The 20,223-nt window shown below is 48.4% G+C and overlaps 1 protein-coding gene and 1 long non-coding RNA gene across 2 annotated transcripts in view; one reads left to right on the plus strand and one right to left on the minus strand.

The window, feature by feature from the left end:
• Positions 1 to 12,017, plus strand: part of Catsperg (cation channel sperm associated auxiliary subunit gamma) — a 28,445-nt gene extending 16,428 nt beyond the window's left edge. Inside the window, 18 exon segments of the mRNA XM_008853909.3 lie at positions 794 to 844; positions 951 to 1,080; positions 2,334 to 2,445; positions 2,715 to 2,873; positions 2,965 to 3,077; positions 3,912 to 4,125; positions 4,833 to 4,895; positions 4,987 to 5,164; positions 5,233 to 5,372; positions 5,583 to 5,663; positions 5,755 to 5,811; positions 7,936 to 8,092; positions 8,290 to 8,353; positions 8,462 to 8,557; positions 8,783 to 8,872; positions 11,275 to 11,367; positions 11,463 to 11,562; positions 11,650 to 12,017. Of these exon segments, the coding sequence (XP_008852131.3) occupies positions 794 to 844; positions 951 to 1,080; positions 2,334 to 2,445; positions 2,715 to 2,873; positions 2,965 to 3,077; positions 3,912 to 4,125; positions 4,833 to 4,895; positions 4,987 to 5,164; positions 5,233 to 5,372; positions 5,583 to 5,663; positions 5,755 to 5,811; positions 7,936 to 8,092; positions 8,290 to 8,353; positions 8,462 to 8,557; positions 8,783 to 8,872; positions 11,275 to 11,367; positions 11,463 to 11,562; positions 11,650 to 11,796 (2,045 nt within the window). The 3' untranslated portion in view covers positions 11,797 to 12,017.
• On the minus strand, positions 4,363 to 5,143 carry LOC115067783. Its single transcript, XR_003847151.1, has 2 exons — positions 5,002 to 5,143; positions 4,363 to 4,867 (listed from the first exon to the last, which is right to left on the minus strand). It is a non-coding gene; the product is annotated as an uncharacterized LOC115067783 (long non-coding RNA).
• Positions 12,018 to 20,223: the final 8,206 nt, after the last annotated feature.

Consider the following 20,223-nt stretch of genomic DNA (forward strand, 5'->3'; position numbering starts at 1 on the left):
AAAAAAAAACAACAAAAACCCCCCAACATTGTTTTGAGATAGGGTTTCCCTGTAGCCCCAGTTGGTATGGAACTTGCTGTGTACACTAAGCTGGCTGAAATCTCAGAGATCCACCTGCCTCTGCCTCCCAAGTGCTGAACTAAGTGTATGTTACCATACCTGGCAACTTTTTCTTTCTTTTCTTTTGTGACAGTATATCACTGTGTAGTTCCAGCTGGCCTGGAACTCCCTGTGTTGATCAGGCTAGCCTTGAACTCAAGAGATCTACCTGCCTCTGCCTGTTTTTTGTTTTTGTCTTCTTGAGACAGGGTCTCCCTGTAGCTCCAGCTTGCCTGGAACTTTGCTATGCAGACCAGGCTGGCCATCGACCCACAGAGATCTGCCTGCCTCTGCCTCCCGAGTCCTGGGATTAAAGGCATGTGCCACCACACCTGGCTCAACAGCCCTTTTTAAAAGTTTCTTTTTGTTCTTTATTTTATGTGTATGAGTGTATTGCTTGCATATATGTAAGTGCACCCATGTCATACAGTACCTGTAGAGGTCACAAGAGGGCATCAGATTCCCTGGAACTGGAGTTACGGACAATTGACAGATGGTTGTTAGCCACCATGTGGGTGCTGGGAAGTGAACCAGGGTCCTCTAGAAGAGCAGCCAGTGCTCTTAACCACTGAGCCACCTCTCCAGCCCCCTCTGCCAACAGTCTTATGTGAGGGTTGGGGAGCTGATACCTTGCTCTAATTTGAGACATTAAGAGCTCAGGGTTTCAGGAGATTTTGCTGTCTTCCCACTGCAGCCTCCCAGGCACTGGACATCCTCTACACGCTGCCACAATTCATTCCCGAAGGTAGGGACAGAGGTAGAGGCGGAGCAGCCTCTGGGGTGGGCAGGGGTCAGGAAGCCCAGGTGACACTGCCTCTCTATTGTATTTCTTCCTCCTTTGCTGTGGTCAGCTCAGGGCTTGGATTTCCTGGTGCTCCTCGGGTCAGAGACTGCTACCACCACTGCCATGACACCCAAGGGCTTGTTCTTCAACACGTACAACAATATACTGTATATCTGGGGTAACTTCCTCATGCAGAGGTAGGCACAAACCATCCCCCTGAGGACCCACACATATATTTTCTCTTGAGACAGCGTCTCACTCTGTAACCCAGGCTGCCCTGGAACTCACTCTGTATTCCAGGCTGGCCTTGAGCTCACAGAGATCTGCCTTTGCCTCCCAAGTGCTAGGATTGAAAGCATGTGCCACCACACCTGGCAAAGATTGTTTTTAATATGTATGTGCGAGTATGTGCATGTGAGTGCAGGTGTCTGTGGAGGCAGAGGATATCAGATTTCCCTGGAGCTAGAGTTACAGGTGGTTGTAAGCCACTTGACATGGGTGTTAGAAACTGAATTCAGGTGCTCTGCAAGAGGAATAAGCACTTTTTATTTAATTTTAATTTTATGTGTATGAGTGTATTGCCTGGATATATGTGAGTGCACCCATGTCGTGCAATGCCACGGAGGTCAGAAAAGGGCTTCAGATTCCCCTGGAACTGGAGTTAAGGATGGTTCGTAGCCTCCATGTGGGTGCTGGGACTCAAACCTTGGGTCCTCTGCAAGAGCAGTCAGTGCTCTTAACCTCTGAGCCATCTCTCCAGCCCCTAGGAGCGCTTCCTTAAAATGAAACTTTGTGGACTGGACACATGAGCAATAGAAGGCCATTTTCTGGGGACACTCTAGGACTCTTCCCACCCCTCAGGAACCCATGCCACCCTCATGGGCAATTGGCAAACTGCTCCCTCATGACACATTTGGTTTCAAAAGAAGACATTCAATTAAAAAATCATTTAAGCAGGCTGGGCATGGTGGCACATGCCTTTAATCCCAGCACTCAGGAGGCAGAGGCAAGCAGATTTCCTCAAGTTGCAGGCTAGACAAGGCTACATGGTGAGACCCTGTCTCAACACACACCCCCCCTGCCCCGTGAAATCATTTAAACAAAGAATCAATTGACTTATATATAGAAAAATCAAGTTCCAGCTTCAGGCATAGTTGGATCCAGGGGCTCAAAGAGCGTATCATTAGCACTTCATTTCTAGGACAATATCCTTACTGGGGTTTTGGGCCAAAAAATCAGGGATGGGGATATGGGGACTCAAAAGGTACAAGTTCACTCCAGTGTATGGGGTGGGAGCTGAAGCTAGGATGACAGAGTCCCCTTGTTTACAAGGTCATTAAAGGAACAGAGGCAGTTGGTCTTATACTGTATTAGGGTAGGAGTGGGAGAAACAGGTGTTCAGAACACCAGGCTGTCTCCATGCTCAGAGATCCCTATCTCTGTCCTGCAGCTACAATAGGGTACACTTCATCTATCTGGCAGACTTCCCCAACACTTCCATCATCAAATACATGGTCAACTCCTACCAAGGACACATGGCTCTTGTCACAGAGAAAGATGAGGTAGGCTACCCTGTTCCTTTCTCCATGCACTCCCTGCTCACCCTGAAACCCTCTTCCCTGTCAGGGTAAACACCTTTAGGGACCCCCTAAGATAGGGGCAGTAGAATTCCTACCTATAACAGAATCCTGCAGTTCAAAGAGGATAGGAGACACTGTGGGGTGGGGGATGAGGGGATGGAAGGTGGAGGGAGTAGGGGATTGGGTGTGATGTTCCCCCCATAGCCTGGAGCATCAGCTCCTGCACTCACACAGTACTGCTGGATCCCCAGATCTGGTATTTCCTGGAGGGTGGCTATAACGTGTACAGGCTATTCCCATCCAAAGGCTGGAACATCCATGTCAGCTTGCAAATGATGCAACAGTCTTCCCTCTACAATAAGGAAGAGGTCATGGTCAGCCTCTTCTATGAGGATGGCCAGCTGTACCAGGTACCAGGTGGGGTTGGTGGGGTAGGAGGAGACAGATACAGGAGCCACAGGAAGGTAGCCACCAGCTCGCCTGCCTGCCCCTCTACCCCAGTTGATCTATCTTCCGGAGCCCCCCCCAAGCGGACGCCTGGTCAAGAGGCTTGTGCCAGTGGAAAAGTTGCTGATGTATGAACAACACAACATTTACTCATTAGAGCAGAAAGGGTGAGAAGATGGGCCCACAAAGCTGTTCTGGAGCTCCCAGCCCAGGACTGGGACCTGGTGACCCCTAAGGATACATAGAACTGAGGGAAGGTCAAAGGAAGCCTAGCACAGCTGCGGGGGGGGGCGCATCAGGGAGGGCTCCAAGAAGGAGGGGAGCTGTGACCTGAGAGGAGGAATTAGTCAAGGGAAGAGGTGGGAAAGGGTGTTGAGATAGAAGAACCACACTTGGTAAAGTGCAGAGGAAAGATTGGCAGTTCAGGGACTGACAGACTCCCCAGGTGGTGGTGCATGTCTGCAATCCCAGAACTTGGGAGAAGGCAGGAAAATCTTGGGTTCAAGGCCAGCATGGGTTACATAGGCATTGTGGCACATACCTTTAATCCCAGCACTCAGGAGGCAGAGGCAGGCAGATCTGTGAGACCAGCCTGATCTACATAGCAAGCTTCAGGTCAGCATAGCAAGTTCCAGGTCAGCTGGGACTACAGGGAGCTGCTGCCCAAAACAAAACAAAACAAACTGGCCACCTGGGTGCAACCCAGGAAGGCAGCAGGAGGTGGAGGCGGGGCAACAGACATGGGTGGGGGGGGTGGGGTGCTGCCAAGTAGACAGCAAATGGAGATTGGTAGTGGTGGCCAGCGAGCACTGGCCTGAGGGACAGTCAACAGGATGTGACCACAGGCCTCTGAGCACAAGGCAGGGGGCTGAGCTGAATCTAATATATGTGTTAGATTTGGGAAGCCAGCACTGCGAAGAGGGGAACTGAGGGCTTTGGAGCTCCTGATAACCCAGGAGTGAAAGAGTCCACATCACCCCACCCCATCCCCCTGCTTCCAGGGCCTACAAGACACTCTCCTTCATCAACCTCTGCCCATTTTCCCTGATGCGCCTCCGAGACCTGCCCAAACTACAAGCCTACTCACGCCAGGAACGCTACCAAGCTCGGCCACCGCTGGTCACGAATTCCTTGGGCTTCCACAGCAATAACTCACTTGCTGTCTACCAAGGCCTGGTCTACTACCTGCTGTGGCTGCACACCAAGTATGACAAGGTGGGTGTCTGGTGGAACTGAGGACTGGAACTGCTTCCCTGGGGCCACTGCCAGTGAGGAGCAAAGCCGGACTGGGGTCGAGATTCAAGGATGTGGAGCAGGGCTGGGCATGGTGGTGCACACTCGAGAGACAGAGGCTGGCAGATCTCTATGAGGCCTGCCTGGTCTACATAGTGAGTTCAGGCCAGCCAGGGGCCTATACGGAGACCCTGTCTGAAAAAAAAAGAACGGGCTAGGTGTGGTGGTGAAACACTTTAATCTCAGCACGTGGGAGGCAGAGGCAGGTGGATCGCTGTGAATTTGAGACAGCTTAATCTACAGCCAGGGCTACATAGTGAGACCCTGTCTGAAAACAAAACAAAAACCGAACACTCCCCCCCGCCAAAAAAAAAAACCACAAGAGGCTGAGGTGATGACTCAGTCATAAAGTGCTTGATGTGCAAAGCATGAGAACCTGAGTTCGAATCTTAGCACCCACGGAAAAAGCTGAGTGATGGCGTGGGACTGTAATCTCAGCGCTGGCAGGCAGGGACAGGCGGATCCGTGCCAGCCTAGCCTCAACTCCAGGATTCAGTGAGGGCTCCCTGGACGGTGGACCTCTGGCCTCCAGAAGCACACACAGGGACCCACATGGCCGGGGTGGAGGAGGGGGCTGCGTTGTGTGTCTCCTGCTTGAGGCTTTGAGCTCGTGTCCTGCCGTCCCGCAGCCCTACGCGGACCCGGTGCACGATCCCACGTGGCGCTGGTGGCAAAACAAAAAACAAGACCGGGTACGTGGGCAGGTGGGGGTCGGCGGACGGGTGGCACCCCACACCCGCCCAGGTCCCCAGCGTGCTCGCTGACCCCGCCCTGCGCATCCAGGATTACTACTTCTACCTGTCGAGCAACTGTAAGACCCCGGACGGCGTGTACATCGACATGAACAGCTACAAGAAGATCTACAACCTCACATCCGAATCCCGGCTGCCCGACACCATCTTTCTGGACAAAGGCAACAGCTACCGCTTCAGCGTCTTCCTGACTGCGCGGGAGAACCTCGGTCTGTGGGCGGGGCCCAACTGGAGGCCGGGGCGGGGCCTGGGTTTCCAGGGCGGGGCTATGCCTTAGCCCCTCCCTCCTCCCGGGCAGGCTCCTCCTCGCAGGTGGAGACCAAGCTGTCAGTGGCCGCGACGGTGGCGGATCCCAGGTGCGTTGAGGCCTCAGTGCAGGAGGAGGTCCTAATTAACCGCAACTCGATGCTATACAGGGTGAGCCCCGGAGAAGAGGGGCTGCCAAGGTTGGCGCCGAGGTACCCGGCGGTGGTGGCTTTGAGTCTATTCCTCTGCACAGCCGATGGAAGGCTATCGATCGATCTTCTGCTAGCCCCCACTCGGCCCCAGTTATTGAGCCTTTGAACCTTCTCTTGATCGACGGACAGATCTGGATATCCCTTTGCCTCTTCCTTTCCTCCACTTCAGATTACACTTCTGGATAAGATGGTCTGCTATGACCAGGGCATCAGTGGACATAACCTCAAGAAGACGTCCATGACAGTCAATGTATGGTCCAAGCTTAGGGGGAGGGGTACTACGGGATGAGGGGAAAAAAAGGTCCTTGGGAATCCCCATCATCACCTATTCCTACCCTCAGGTGTTGGGGTCTTCCGGGAAGTGCTTCCAGAATACATACCTTGGAACACGAATGCAAGTACTGGAGCTGGGGTACTGGGTCCCGGTACTGGCAGGTGGAGGGGTGGGTTAAGTGTCTACGGGGATGATTTCTAGAACTGTTCTGGGAATCCCACTAATGTCATTCATAATTTTTCCTTCTCCTTTTTCTTCCTCATTCACCACCCCCCCGCATTCAATTGGAGGATTTCAGAAAGGGCACCTTCACACCTCTGTAGTTGTACACAAGTTTATAGGCGCCTTGGATTTTTTTTTCCTTTATAGGGAAGGTTTGAAGGCTTCTTTATCCAGCTGGTACACAGCATCACATGGTGAACTCAGCCACCCCTTCCACACACTGCTTTCCTTTTTCTTTTTACATTTTTTCCAGCACTGGGGATTGAACATGCTGGGCAAGCACTGTACCACTAAGCTACATCCCCCAACCCTCACAGTGTCTCTCACTCATCCACTCACACTGTTCTTTGCTCTCTCCTTTGGGTTCTTGGTTCTTCTTTTGCTTATGCAGGAACATTTCCCCTTGCATGCAGTTAGCCACTGAGGTCCCAGGAGATGCAGACTAACCCAGAGGGCTTATAAGTGGTGGAGAAGGGGGTCAATCTAGAGTGCTTGTTCTTGGTGACTTCCCTGCCCACCTATCTGCAAACCTACCCTAGGTCTCCTCCCCCTTGGTTTGGAATGACTGGGGCAGTGAATATTGTTATCAGCACAGGCTCCCTGGATGACAGGCTAAAGTAACAACAGGAGCAAGCCTGATTGAGTCAGGATGAGTCAGGAGGGAAGTGGAGAGACTGGCTATCCTTCACAGTGGGTTGTACGCTGAGGACAGATGAAGGGTGTGTGTGTGTGTGTGTGTGTGTGTGTGTTCCAGAAATGTCAGGGAAGACACAAATGTAGAGGCAGAAGAGCTGAGGTTTGGGGGAGAAAAATAGGTGGATTCTTGGTCTGGTCTTGTCTTCCTTACATGTTAAAATTTTAATTTTTTAAAAAACTTTATTATTTTTTGTCTTTTTGAGACAGGGTCTCCCTGCAGCCCCAGCTGTCCTGGAACTCACTATGTAGACCAGGTTGGCCTTGAACTCACAGAGATCCACCTGCCTTTGCCTCCCGAGTGCTGGGATTAAAGGCGTGGGCCACCACTCCCGGCTAAGACTTCATTCTTAAGACACTGTCATGGGGACTCCCTGACCCCTGGTACTCATTCTGGGTCCCAAGTATGCCCTATTTTAGAGACGGCAAGCACCTATCATCCCAGTACTGGGGAGGCAGAGGCAGGAGGATCTGCAGTCTGAGGCCAGCCTGGGGTATACAGCAAGATCTTGTCTCAGAGAGCAACACTAACAAAATTGGATGGCAACAATGAGGCAGAGCCAACTTGGCTGTTGGCATTTAGAAAGCTGAGGGAAGAAGAGTTTAAGGCGGGTCTGGGATATATAGTGAGTTCAGGCCAGCCAGTTACAGACAGACCCTGTCTGAAAAAAAGGAGTAAAGGGGCTGGAGAGATGGCTTAACGGCTAAGAGCACTGGGTGTCCTTTTAGAAGACTGGGATTTGAGTTCCAGCACCCACATTGTGGCTAACAACAGATGTAAATCCTGTTCCAGGGGATCCGCCACCTTCTTCTGACCTCCACAGGCATTGCATGACACGGTTGTACTTACAGGCAATACACTCATACACATAAAATTTTAAAATAATAAAGTATTTTTTTTTTTAAGTAAAAATTCAGTCTACAACCAGTTAATTCCAGCATGGCCTTTCTGGTTGTTCCTGTTTTATAAGTGAAGCAAATGAACCATTAAATAATGAAAATGGCTAAAAACAAGTGTGTCTTGTTCAAAAAAATTTGTTGACTTTTTGAAAAATAAATGCAACTGTGCAAATAAAAAAAAAGTAAAAATTAATAGCCAGGCATGGTGGCACACGCCTTTAATCCCAGCACTCGGGAGGCAGAGGCAGGCGGATTTCTGTGAGTTCAAGGCCAGCCTGGTCTACATAGTGAGTTCCAGGACAGCTGGGGCTACAGGGAGACCCTGTCTCAAAAAGACAAAAAAAAAAAAAAAAGAATTGCATTGCCGATACTTCTTCAAGGTGATCTGGCCGGCCCCCCCAGCAGGAGCTTTTTCTTTTTATGCTGTGCCCAGGGCAACCTGATGGTGCCAGTATTAATCGGCTGTCCCCCGGGAAAGCGCCTGGCCTTCGATGTCACCTACACCATTGATCAGTCCCGGCGGCTGAACAAACACTACTTTGACTGTGTGGTGGTGAACCCCGAGATGCCCTGCTTTCTCTTCCGTGACCGTGTGTTGGAGCCCTTCTCCCTCCTTCACTGCCCTCTTGTTCCCACCACTTCGCCCTCTCTCCCTCATTCCCAACACCCCACCACCTCCTGCTGGAACCCCGGGGTCCTCCGTCCTCTCCCCTCCCGCTCCTCGAGTCTTCCATCCCCTTTTTGAACCAAGCTCATTTCTTCTGCTCTCCACTCCTTTCGAATCCAGTGTTCCAACCCTTCTTCTTGATTCAAGATTTGGTGACGGGAGCCTCCGGCAGCTTTAAGGGCAGGTAAAAAGCAAGGCCGGCGCTGCCCGGGCTTGGCAAATGGGATGCAGAATTCGAGACCCCAGTGCAGAATTCGAGACCCCAGTGCATGCGTGCCTGTGCTCTCTGCAGTTACGTTCTGAAGGTGGTGGGCGGCGGGTACACACTGGACACCATCAGGGACTTCACAGAAGAGGAAATCTACCGCTACAACAGCCCGCTGGACAAGTAATCCCTGTGGGACTGGTCCACCATCAGCCTGCCTGGCCTGCGGGCCCTAGTCCTCCCTCCCCCACCCCCCACCCCTGGCCCCCGCCAGCCCTCCCTGCAAACGCCACCCACACCACGGCCCCGCCCACCAGGGCCCCCGCCACCACGCAGGTAGCCAGTCTTGGCGCTGGCAGCAGTGTAGCTAGCTGGCTGCCCACCCTGACATTACACCATCCGGCACAGGACCAATAGCCTCATCTGGAAAACTAAGACAGAAAAGACTACCAATGACATGGCGTTTCACATCATGTCCTACCAGAGCCCGGGCATCGAGTGAGTGTTCAAGCACCGCCCTCTTTTTTAAAATATTTTATTTTTATTTTATGTATATGAATATATTGCCCACAAGTATGTAAGTGCACCCATGCCGTGCAATGCCCCTGGAAGTCTGAAGGGGGTGTTGGAGTCCCCTGGAACTGGACTTACTGAGAGGTGTTAGTCAGCATGTGGGTGCTGGGAATCAAATCCAGGTCCTGCAGCCAGTGTTCTTAACTGCTGAGCCATCTCTCCAGCCCAGCTCTTTTTTATTTTTTTAAATCATAGGGTCCCAGGTATCCAGGCTGGCCTTGAATTTGCTTTGTAGCTGAGGATGACCTTGTGTTTCTGATCCTCCTGCCTCCACCTCCTGACTGCTGGGATGATAGGCATGCACCATCACAAGTGAGAGACAGGTGGCCTTGTCCCCTGTTTCTCTGGTGCTGGGTACCGAACCTAGGGCTTGGTGTGTGCTAGGCAAACTCTCCCAACTGAGCTACATCCCCAGGACCCCAGACCCTGTTTTTTTCTTACACAGATTCCCAGTACTCAGCCTGGCCTCAAACTTAAATGATTCTCCTAGTTAGATTCCTGAGCACTAGGACATGGGCTGGGATTACAGACATGTGCTTTACACAAGTCCCCTTGACACCTATCTGGCCCCTTGGGGAGACTTCTAGATATTGCAGCCACATTGTGTTTCCCACGGGGCAGCTAACCTTTGTATAGAGATGCCTTTCCTTTGGAACTCTGGGCCCTCCCATTATGTCTTTAGGCCTTAGCTGGTAGATTACTTCCTCCAGGAGGGCTTAGCCCACTATTTCAAGATGGGCAGGTATGGTGGTGTAACCATATTAATCCCAACACTTGAGAGGCAGAGGCAGGTGGATCTCTGTGAGTTTGAGGCCAGCCAGGGCTGCAGAGGGCAGTGGACTCCTCTGGGCACTCCACGACCTTTGCTTGCAGCTCCCCATCCCATCCCATCCCTTACCCTAGCCTGCATCTTTATCACATCTTGGCCCTGACCACTCTGAGCTGTCACTGTCTTCTGTGGGATCTGGCCCTGGCCACCCCCTATAGTGCACAGTTCTTGAATAGACTCAGCAGAGAATTTTTTTGAATGAACAAAGTAATTCATAGTCAGCATTCACTGACAGTTTAATGGAGATATTAATGAATGAAAACAGTAGAGAAGCTCATTACTATGTAGGGGCTCAATAACCATTTTTTATTCAATGAAAGGAAGGAAAGGATACCATAAGCAGTGACTGAATGAACAAACCAGGTTCTCTCAGTCAGGTTTTATTGAATAATGACTAGGAGATAGTGAGAAATGATGTGATTTTGGACTTAGAGTGTGTTCAAACTGTACTTGTGGGATGAAGACAGCAGGAAATAGGGGAGTTGGCACATGATAGGCACTTAATCCAACATCTAGGTGAACTGACAGATGGAGGCAGGGAGGCAGCAGGAAATGAGTGAACAAAGAGCCTGTTCCATGGCAGGTACCTGGGCAGCACTGCTGTATGAATTACTAGACAAGAAGAGGTAGAGACTATGAGCTGGGGACGTGGCTCAGTGTTAGAGCAGTTGCCTAGAATCCCCCAGTTGGGGGCTGTGAGCATGGCTCAGCGGTGGAACACTTTCCTAGAATCCCCCAGTGAGGGGCTGGGGTGTGGCTCAGTGGTAGAGCTCCTGCCTAGAATCCCCCAGTGTGGGGCTGGGGGTGTGGCTCAGTGGTAGAGCACCTGCCTAGAATCCCCCAGTGAGGGGCTGGGGGGGTGGCTCCGTGGTAGAGCCCCTGCCTAGAATCCCCCAGGTGGTGGCTGTGAGCATGGCTCAGCGGTGGAACACTTTCCTACAATCCCCCAGTGAGGGGCTGGGGGGGTGGCTCCGTGGTAGAGCCCCTGCCTAGAATCCCCCAGTGAGGGGCTGGGGGGGTGGCTCAGTGGTAGAGCACCTGCCTAGAATCCCCCAGTGAGGGGCTGGGGTGTGACTCAGTGGTAGAACACCTGCTTAGAGTCCCCCAGTGAGGGGCTGTAGCTGTGGTTCAGTGTTAGAGCAGTTGCCTAGAATCCCCCAGTTAGGGGCTGTGAGTGTGGCTCAGTGATAGAACACTTTCCTAGAATCTTCCAGTGAGGGGCTGGGGGTATGGCTCAGTGGTAGAGAAGTTGCTTAGAATCCACCAGTGAGGGACTGGAAGTGTGGCTCAATGGTAGAGCACCTGCCTAAAATCCAGCAGTGAGGTGCTAGGCATGGCTCAGCAGTAGATCTCTTGCCTAGTTTGAATGAGTCCTGAATTCAGTCCCCAGCACCAGTTAGAACAGGAAGAAGCAGAGAGAATTGAGAAGGTGGAGACTGCATCTATCTGGTGCTACCTGGAGTGTAAGTGCTACAAGTGCCTGAACTTGAACTCCTAGATGGCTGTGTTTGGAGAACTCCCCGTGCCATGACATCTTGCCCCACAACATCTTTGCCCCTGAATTCTACTTTAAGGTGTTGGTGAGCAATAGGTGAGGCAGGCATGTGGCCTAGGTGGGTGGGGGTTGAGGGTGCCCCTTGTGATGCCACACTCACTCCCCCAACCCCTGACGCCATCGTCCACTAGAGGTGTAGACACAAGCACGTACTGTGATTACCAGCTCATCTTCATGCTGCACATGCATGGCTTCCCGCTCAGCGGCAAGCGCTCACTCTTCATCGTCATTGTGAGTGGCAGTTCAGGGGCTGCCCTACTGGGTGGGCAGTGTGCCACCCAGCACTGTGTACCCATGGTGGCTATACCTTGCTTGTAGGTGTCAGCCAGCGTGCTGATGGGCTTAGTGATCTTTTACATCCTGTTCTGTCTCCTGTGGCCCCATATTGTGAAGGCCTGGACCATGCTGCGCTGGAAGATTACCAATATCATGGCCTCTGAGTCTTAACACACCTATGCCACCTAAGCCTTCAGCTTCCAGTCTCAGCCAAGCTTCAGGCAGAGCACCACCATGATGCAGGAGAAGGCTGATGCTGAGCCAGCAGAGAAGGCGACCACCTGAGTCTGTTGTCCTATCCCACATCTACCCTCAGGCCTCTTCTATTTGAAATATAGCCTGCCACTTACCCAGGCTTTTCTGTTTTGCTAGAATGTTCATGTCTGGTACAGACCCAAATAAAGCCTCACTTCAGGACCAATCATGAGCCCTCCTGTTCATTTGGTTTGTACTGGTACAGCTGTAGTTGTCATTAAAATATCAGAGTCTAGGTCTTTGCAATGGCTAAGTGGGTAGAACACTCACTGTCAAGTCTGACAATCTGAGTTTCATACCTGGGATCCATATAGGAAAGAAGAGAACTGACCGCACCTTGTCTTCTGGCCTCCACATGTGCACACACACACACACACACACACACACACACACACACACACAATAATGTAATACAATAAAAAAATCAAGCTAGGAGTGCTGGTGAACACCTTTAATCCAAGCACGCAGGAAGCAGAAGCAGGCAGATCTCTGGGTTAGAAGCCTGGTCTACATATCAAGTTCCAGACAGGCCAGTGCTGCAAAGGGAGGCCCCCATCTCAAAAAAAAATCAAGTCTAAACCAGGTGTAGTAGTCCACACATGTAATCCTAGAACTAGAGAGATGATGGTAGGAGGACCAGGAATTCAAGGTTATCTGTGGCTATATGGTGAATTCAAGGCTCACCCAGGTATTATGTGACACTATTCCTGGGAGATGTGAACATCTACTCACCCCAGATAGGGAACCAACCAAAGTGAGGCTATCACCACAGTCCAACTTGGTGAGCTAATGAATTTACTGAGTATGGATGAGGGGTTAAAGAAATGGCTCACAGACAGCAGCATCACCAAAGCCCATCCCAGCATGGGTGACAGCTCCTGAAAGTGGGAAACCTGGAGTGCACTGCGCAACCTGCAGGCAGGAGAGTGTTAGAAAATGGTCTTTCCAGGTAGCTTACCTGGTTTCTGCCTCTACCAGGCAGCTGGACTGATCTGAGAGTGCCTATATGCCATCCTTTGGGTTTATATGCTTGGGGACAGAGAGGCCTAGTGAATCTGGTCAGTTTCTGGGACTTCCTGAAGCTATTGACTTGTTCATTTCCTGAGTGCTGGGACTAAAGGTGTGCACCACCATGCTGGGCAAGAGCAGTCAATGCTCTTAACTGCTGAGCCATCTCTCCAGCCCCTCAAGATGGAAGGTTTTATCTCAGAGGAAATTGCTACACAGCACTGGGCTACATGAGACCTGTGTCAAAAAAAAAAAAGGTACCCACAGTGGCTCATGCCTATACTATGGCAGCTGTGAGAGTTTGAGGCTGGGGCTGGAGAGATGGCTCAGTGGTTAAGAACAGTGGTTGTTCTTGCAGAAGACCTGGGTTTGAATCCTAGCACCCACATGGCAGCTAACAACTGTCTGTAACTCCAGTCCCAGGGGATCCAACAGCCTCTTCTGACCTCTGCGGGCATTGCATGACACGGGTGCACTTACCTACATGCAGGCAATACATACATACACATAAAATAAAAATAATAAGGCTGGACATGGTGGTGCACACCTTTAATCCCAGCTCTCGGGAGGCAGAGGCAGGCGGATCTCTGTGAGTTCGAGGCCAGCCTGGTTTATGTAGGACAGCTGGGGCTACAGGGAGGCCCTGTCTCAAAAAGACCAAAATAATAATAATAATAATAATAATAATAATAATAATAAATTCAATTTAAAAAAAGAAAGTTTGAGGCAAGCATGGGTTACATAGTGAAACCCTGTGTCAAAAAACAGAATAATAAACCAAAAAGATGGCAAGTGTTATGGCTCACAACTATAATCCCAGCACTTAGGAGCCTGAGAGAGAAGCAACCCCCTGAGTTTGAGGTCAGTCTGGGTTACATAGTGAGTTCCAAGCTAGCTTGGGTTACAAGAGAAAGACACAATAAACAAATAATTTAGAAGTCAGGCACATTCCTGGTACTGATGCCAGGGGCAATAGCAAAGTTCTACATTCCAAACCTTTCTAATGGTTTGATTCTGTTGAGAAACTATTCAGGCTAATGGTGGACCATGGGGGGTACAGGTGACCAGAGCTACTCAGGAACAATCCTGGCTGTCATTTTTCAAGATGGCTGCACTCAGGTCCAGTTGAATACCTACACTTTCACCCCAGCCCCTCCCTCCCCAAGGTGTCCTAGGCTTCCCTCCAATGCAATGGAGTCCTCCACCATCGAGGCTGATCTGTGGCCTGCATCATGTTCTGGTTATCTGATGTTCTGGTTGTAATAGCCAGTACATGTTTTGAATGTCAAAGTCTATCTAGTGGCTTACAGAGAGAACACTGTAAGGTTAAGGTGTTTATTTTAGTTAACAAATAGTAAAAATTTCATTTAAGTAGTCTATATGGAAGTGGTAATTTGTGGGGGTTTATGGTTGTTTGAGGTTTTTTTTATTATGTTCATTTATTCTGTGCATATGTGTGTGGGCACACACATTCCACGACGTGCATGTGCAGGTAGAAAACAACTTGGGGGTGGACTTTCTCCTTCCAGTGTGGGTCCTGGAAATCAAACTCAGATCCTCAGGCTTAGCAGCCTTTTACCCACTGAGCCATCTTGATGGCCCATTTTTTTCTCCCGTTTTTGAGACAGGGTCTCCCTATGTAACAAATATGGCCAGAATTCACTAGATAGATTAGGCTGGGTTTAAACTTGCATGTGTTCTCCTGTCTCTGCCTCGTGAGTGCTGGGATTACAGGTGTGCATCACTGAGTCTGGCTTTTGGTTTTTATTTTGTTTTTCCCCACATAACCCAGACTAGTTTGAACTAGTTATGTAACCAAAGATGATCTTTTTTTGAAAAATATTTTCTTTATTATTTTTATTTTATGTGTATGAGTGTATTGCCTGCATGTATGTGAGTGCACCTGTGTCGTGCAATGCCGTGGAGGTCAGAAGAGGGCTTCAGATTCCCCTGGGACTGGATTAAGGGCAGTTTTTAGCTACCATGTGGGTGCTGGGAATTGAACCCGGGTCCTCTGCAAGAGCAGTCAGTGCTCTTAACCACTGAGCCATCTCTCCAGCCCTCCAAAGATGATCTTGAACCCCTGATCCTTCTGCCTCCACGTGCCAGGTTCTGGTGAAGAGGAAATATCATGCATTTAATGTTACTTTTGTGTGCATCTGATATTGCTCTTATAACATTTTATACCTCAGGACAAATACTATATACTCATAATAAAAGTCTGCTAAAAGTTGTGCTGAAAGAGGAAATAAAACTAAAATAGGGCCACAGGGCCACAAGTGCTATTTTGGAAAATGGTTGTTATTTGAAAACTGCTGTTATCTGGTAAAACATGCTGTTTGCTAAGACGCCCTCAATTATCCTGTAAATTAAAATATGTTTTAACTTCTGCCCTCAATATCTGTTTTTTTGTAAGCCTGCTTGCCTGTTTAACTTCAATGGAATTTTCCACATAACAGCCCCAGACATGTAGATATCTGTGCTAGAAATCATGTAGCCACAGTTTATACCCACCAATGGTATTATGACTGTTGGAAAATCACATGAAAAACCTTATAAAACATATGTATTTCTGCAGCTCAGAGCCCAGAACGTCAAAGCATTAGCTCATTTGGGCCCCTGGCATAAAAAAAAAAAGTGAGTTTTCCAAGTCTCTGAGAGCTTGGTTTCTCAGCTGCCTGATTTCTATAACACTGGAATTACAGGTTTTCTGACCATGCCCCCCCTCAGAGGTTTGTTAGCAAAGGCATCAGATACAGTTTGATCCAGAAGCTCTTAGTGGCTGCAGAATTCTAGCTCAGTTTCTTTGTAGCTTCCCCTCTCTGAGTGGACTCTGACCTCAAGGTCCATCTTCACCACCAAAGACTATACCTCCACATGTCATATTGTCCAGTGGAAGAAGAAACTGGGGTCCAGCACACTCCATCAAAAGTCATCTCAGGCTCTCTGATTATAAGATTTGGATCATAAGGTCATGACTGTACCAATCACATGGTGGAAGGGATGGGAGCCCCAACTGGTTTAGGTCAATCACACCCTGCTCCTGATGGTGGTTAATCCCAACCTAAGGTTTTGCTTGAGTGGGGGGCAGGGCAATTCTAAAGAAATTGGGTTTTCAGAAAAGGAAAAAGGGGGGCTGGAGAGATGGCTCAGCAGTTAAAAGCACTGGCTATTCTTCAGGGGACCCAGGTTCAATTTCCAGCATCCACATGGCAGCTGTCTATAATTCCAGTTCCAGGGGAATCCAATGCCCTCTTCTGACCTCCTTGAGCATTGCACAACAGGGGTGTACTTACACACATGCAGGCAAAACACTCAGATACATAAAATGAAAATACAAAAGCAATGTGCTGATCCTATTCTGTTTTTTGGACACTGAGTAGTGTTCCCATGACCACCCACCTACCCTCAGTGAGTGGAGGCCTGGGGGATATTAGGGCAGACAGATCACCATGTCTTTTTTTTTTTTTTTTTCAGTGCTAGTAATCAAAATCAATATCTGGTGGGCAAATATTCTACTACTGAGGCCCATCCCTAGCCTTTTGTTTTTTTTTTTAGCACTTTATTTATTTTATTTTATTTATTTTACTTTAAATAAATTTCTACTACTGAGGCTCATCCTTAGTCCTTTGCCTTTTTTTTTTTTTTTTTAGGGATTGAATGTAGGGCCTAGTGCATGCTAGAATAGCACTCTACCATTGGACTGTGTCCCCAGCACTCTACTTTTATTAACCTGCCCAGGCTGGCTTCAAAGTCTCTCTGTAGCCCAGGCTAACCTTGAACCTGTGATCCTCTTGCCTTGTCCTCCTGAATAGCTAGGATTACAGACCTTTGCCATCATCCTGGCCTTTTTGTTTTGTTTTTTGAGACAAGGTTGACCTTGAACTTCCTTAGTAGCTGGGATTACAGACCCATGCCACTAGGCCCTTCAGTGTTCTGGGGAAATAGTTTTTATTTATTTATTTATTTATTCACTTATTATTTTGACACTTTTTTGTACACCCAGGGAAAAGGCTCTTAAAATGTGTAGACCAAGCTGGCCTCGAACTCACAGAGATCTGCCTGCCTCTGCCTCCCAAATGCTGGGATTAAAGGCGTGCTCCACCACACCTGGCCTTGTGTTTTATTTTTATCACATTGATTTGAGGGAGGGTGTGTGCCATGGCCAAAATGTGGAAGTCAGAGGACAACTTGTAGGAGTCAGTTCTCTCCTTTCACTGTGTAGGTCCCAAGGATCAAGCTTAGGTTGTCAGTCTTGGTGGCATATGCCTTTTACAGCTAAGCAATCTCGCCAGCCCAATGTTGTGGAAATTAAGGGAATCAGGGCTGTATGAAGGCATGAGGCCAAAGGATTTACCAGATTTACCAGATGGCTCTGGCCATCTTTCTTTAAGTTGTACTTTGTATTTAGAATGTCCCCCAAAGGCCCATGTGTTAAAAACTGGTTCCTTAGCTTAGCATGATTGAGATTATAAAAAATTTAATAAGTCAGGTTGTGGCTGTAGTCCTAGTACTTAAAGGGCTGAAGTGGAGGATTATTGTGAGCTCAAGGGCAACCTGGGCTACATAGAGTCCCAGGCCAACCTGGGCTATATAATGAAACCCTTTCTATAAATAAATAACAAAAGAAGTAGTGTCTAGTGGAGGCATTAAACCTTGCAAGAGATTCTTAAAGAAGATAGTGGGACCCCAGCCTTTTCCTCTTTCATTTTTTCATTTCCTAGCCATGAATTGAAGAAAGTGTTGTTACACAGCAGATGTCCCACAGTAATGTGCTACTCACCTTCACCAGAGGTCATAAAACAACAGGTCTGCCAATCACCAACTGAAACCTCCAAAACTGTGAGTCAAAATGAAGCTGCTGGGGCTAGAGAGATGGCTCAGTGGTTAAGAACACTGGTTATTCTTGCAGAAGACCAGGGTTTGAATCCCAGAACCCACATGGCAGCTAACAACTTTCTGTAACTCCAGTCCCAGGGGATCCGACAGCCTCTTCTGACCTCTGCCAGCATTGCATGACATAGGTGCACTTACCTACATGCAGGCAATACACTCATATACATAAAATAAAAATAGATAAAATATTTAAAAACACCTTTGATCCCAGCACTAAGGAGGCACAGGTAGGTGAATCTTTGTGAGATAGAGGTCATCCTGGTCTACATAGAGTTCCAGGTCAGCTGGAGCTACAGGGAGACCCTGTCTCAAAGAAAAAAAGAAAAAAAAAAAAAAAAAAAAAAAAAAAAGAAAAAGCAAACAAACAAAGAAAAAAAGATTTATTTGTGGGCTGCAGGGATGGCTCAACTGTTAAGAGCACTGGTTGCTCTTGCAGAAGACCTGGGCTTGGTTCCCAGCACCCACATGGCAGCTAACAAACCTCTATAACTCCAGTTCTAGAAGCTCTGATGCCCCCTTCTGGCCTCCATGGGCATTGCACAACATGGGTGCACTTATATATGTGCAGGCAAAATACTCATACACATAAAATCAAAATCAAAATAATTTTTATTTTATTTTTTTGAGCCAGGGTCTCCCTGTAGTCCCACTGGGCCTGAAACTCACAGAGATCCGCCTGCCTTTGCCTCTGGAATGTTGAGATTAAAGCATGTGCCACCATGCCCAGCTGTAAATCAAAATAATTTTTTTAAAAGATCTATTTTACTTTTATTTATGTAGGTATGTGTGTGTGTGTGTGTGTGTGTGTGTGTGTGTGTGTGTCCATGTGCAGGTGCCCAAGGGGGTCAGAAGAGGGCATCAGATCCCTTGGACATGGAGTTACAGGCTGTTGTGACATGTGTGATGTAGGTGCTGGGAGCTAAACTCCTTTCCACTGAAAGAACAGCAAGATCTCTTAACTGCAGAGTTAACTCTGCAATCTCTTGAGATAGGATTTTGATATATATCCCAGGCTGACCTTGAACTCACTAGGTAGCCCAGACTGACCTAGAACTTGAAGCAACCCTTCTGCTTCAGCCTCTTTGAATACTAGGGCTATAGTGTACACCACTATATCCAGCTTTCTTTTAGAACTTTTCTTCTTAAGTTGATTTATTTCAGTGATTTATTACAGTAATGGAAAGCTAACACAATATATAACCCTAATAACTAAAAACAAGTACACAAATAATTACATGTACTTTCATGGTCGTAGTAGCACCCTTCTATTCAAAATAGTCAAAAGGTAAACAGCCCAGATGTTCACCAATGGATATATTGATAAATTCAAAGACACATAATAGAATATCAACACTAAAAGGAACAAAGTGCTGTTGCATGCTGCAATGTCTATGAACTTGAAAAACATACTGCATGCTGGGTGTGATGGGACATACCTGTAATCTTAGCCCTTGGGAGGCAGAGGCAGGAGGATCAGGAGTTCCAGGCCATCCTGGCCTACATAATGACTCTGAGGCTTCCTTAAGGCCCTGTCTCAAAATATAAAAAAACATTTTAAAAAACTGCACCCCCCCCCGGAGGTTGTGTGTGTGTGTGTGTGTTTGTGTTTGTGTGTGTGTGTGTGTGCTTACTTTCTGAATATTGGGGGGTGGGGTAGGAGGGGGTATTTATGTACTAATGGAGGAAGTAGGCATGGGGATAAAAAAATTGGGAAATCGGGCCAGCGAGATGGCTCAGGCAGGTAATAAGCTGAGGTGCTTATTACCAAGCCAGACGACCTGGTTTTGATCCCCAGAACCTGCATGATGCAAAGGGGGAACTGACTTTCACAAGTTGACATCAATGCTCCAGCACCCTCCCTCCCTCCTTCTCCCCCCAAATATATTTTTTTAAAATATGGGACTCCTCTCCTTTAATGTCACATATGACATTTAAAGCCGTAGGCTTGTATGATTTTTGTAAATATTTTATACATATTGGCAGAAACTTGGATAAAAATGTGGAGGGAAGCCAGGCATGGTGGCGCACGCCTTTAATAGCAGCACTCGGGAGGCAGAGGCAGGCGGATATCTGTGAGTTCAAGGCCAGCCTGGTCTACATAGTGAGTTCCAGGACAGCTGGGGCTACAGGGAGACCCTGTCTCAAAAAGAAAAAAAAAAAAAGAAAAAGAATAAAAAAGAGAACTTTTAAGGTGAGTGTGGAGGCACAGATCTGTAAAACCAGCATTTAAGAGGTAGAGGCAGGAGGATCAGGAGTTCAAGATCATCCTAGACCACATAGTGCGTTCAAGACCAGCCTGGGATACATGAGTCCCTGTCTAGAATATTGGGCTCAAGTTCCCAGTGGGTTCAAGGCCAGGCTGGGATACAGTGTGAGATCCTGTCTCGAAATATCATGAAACAAAAACAAAACCCAAAAAAGAAAAAGAACTTTTACTTAGAGTGTAAATGAAAAAAC

Source organism: Nannospalax galili, unplaced genomic scaffold (genome assembly GCF_000622305.1).
Source record: "Nannospalax galili isolate Female #2095 unplaced genomic scaffold, S.galili_v1.0 scaffold886, whole genome shotgun sequence".
NCBI lineage: Eukaryota > Metazoa > Chordata > Mammalia > Rodentia > Spalacidae > Nannospalax > Nannospalax galili.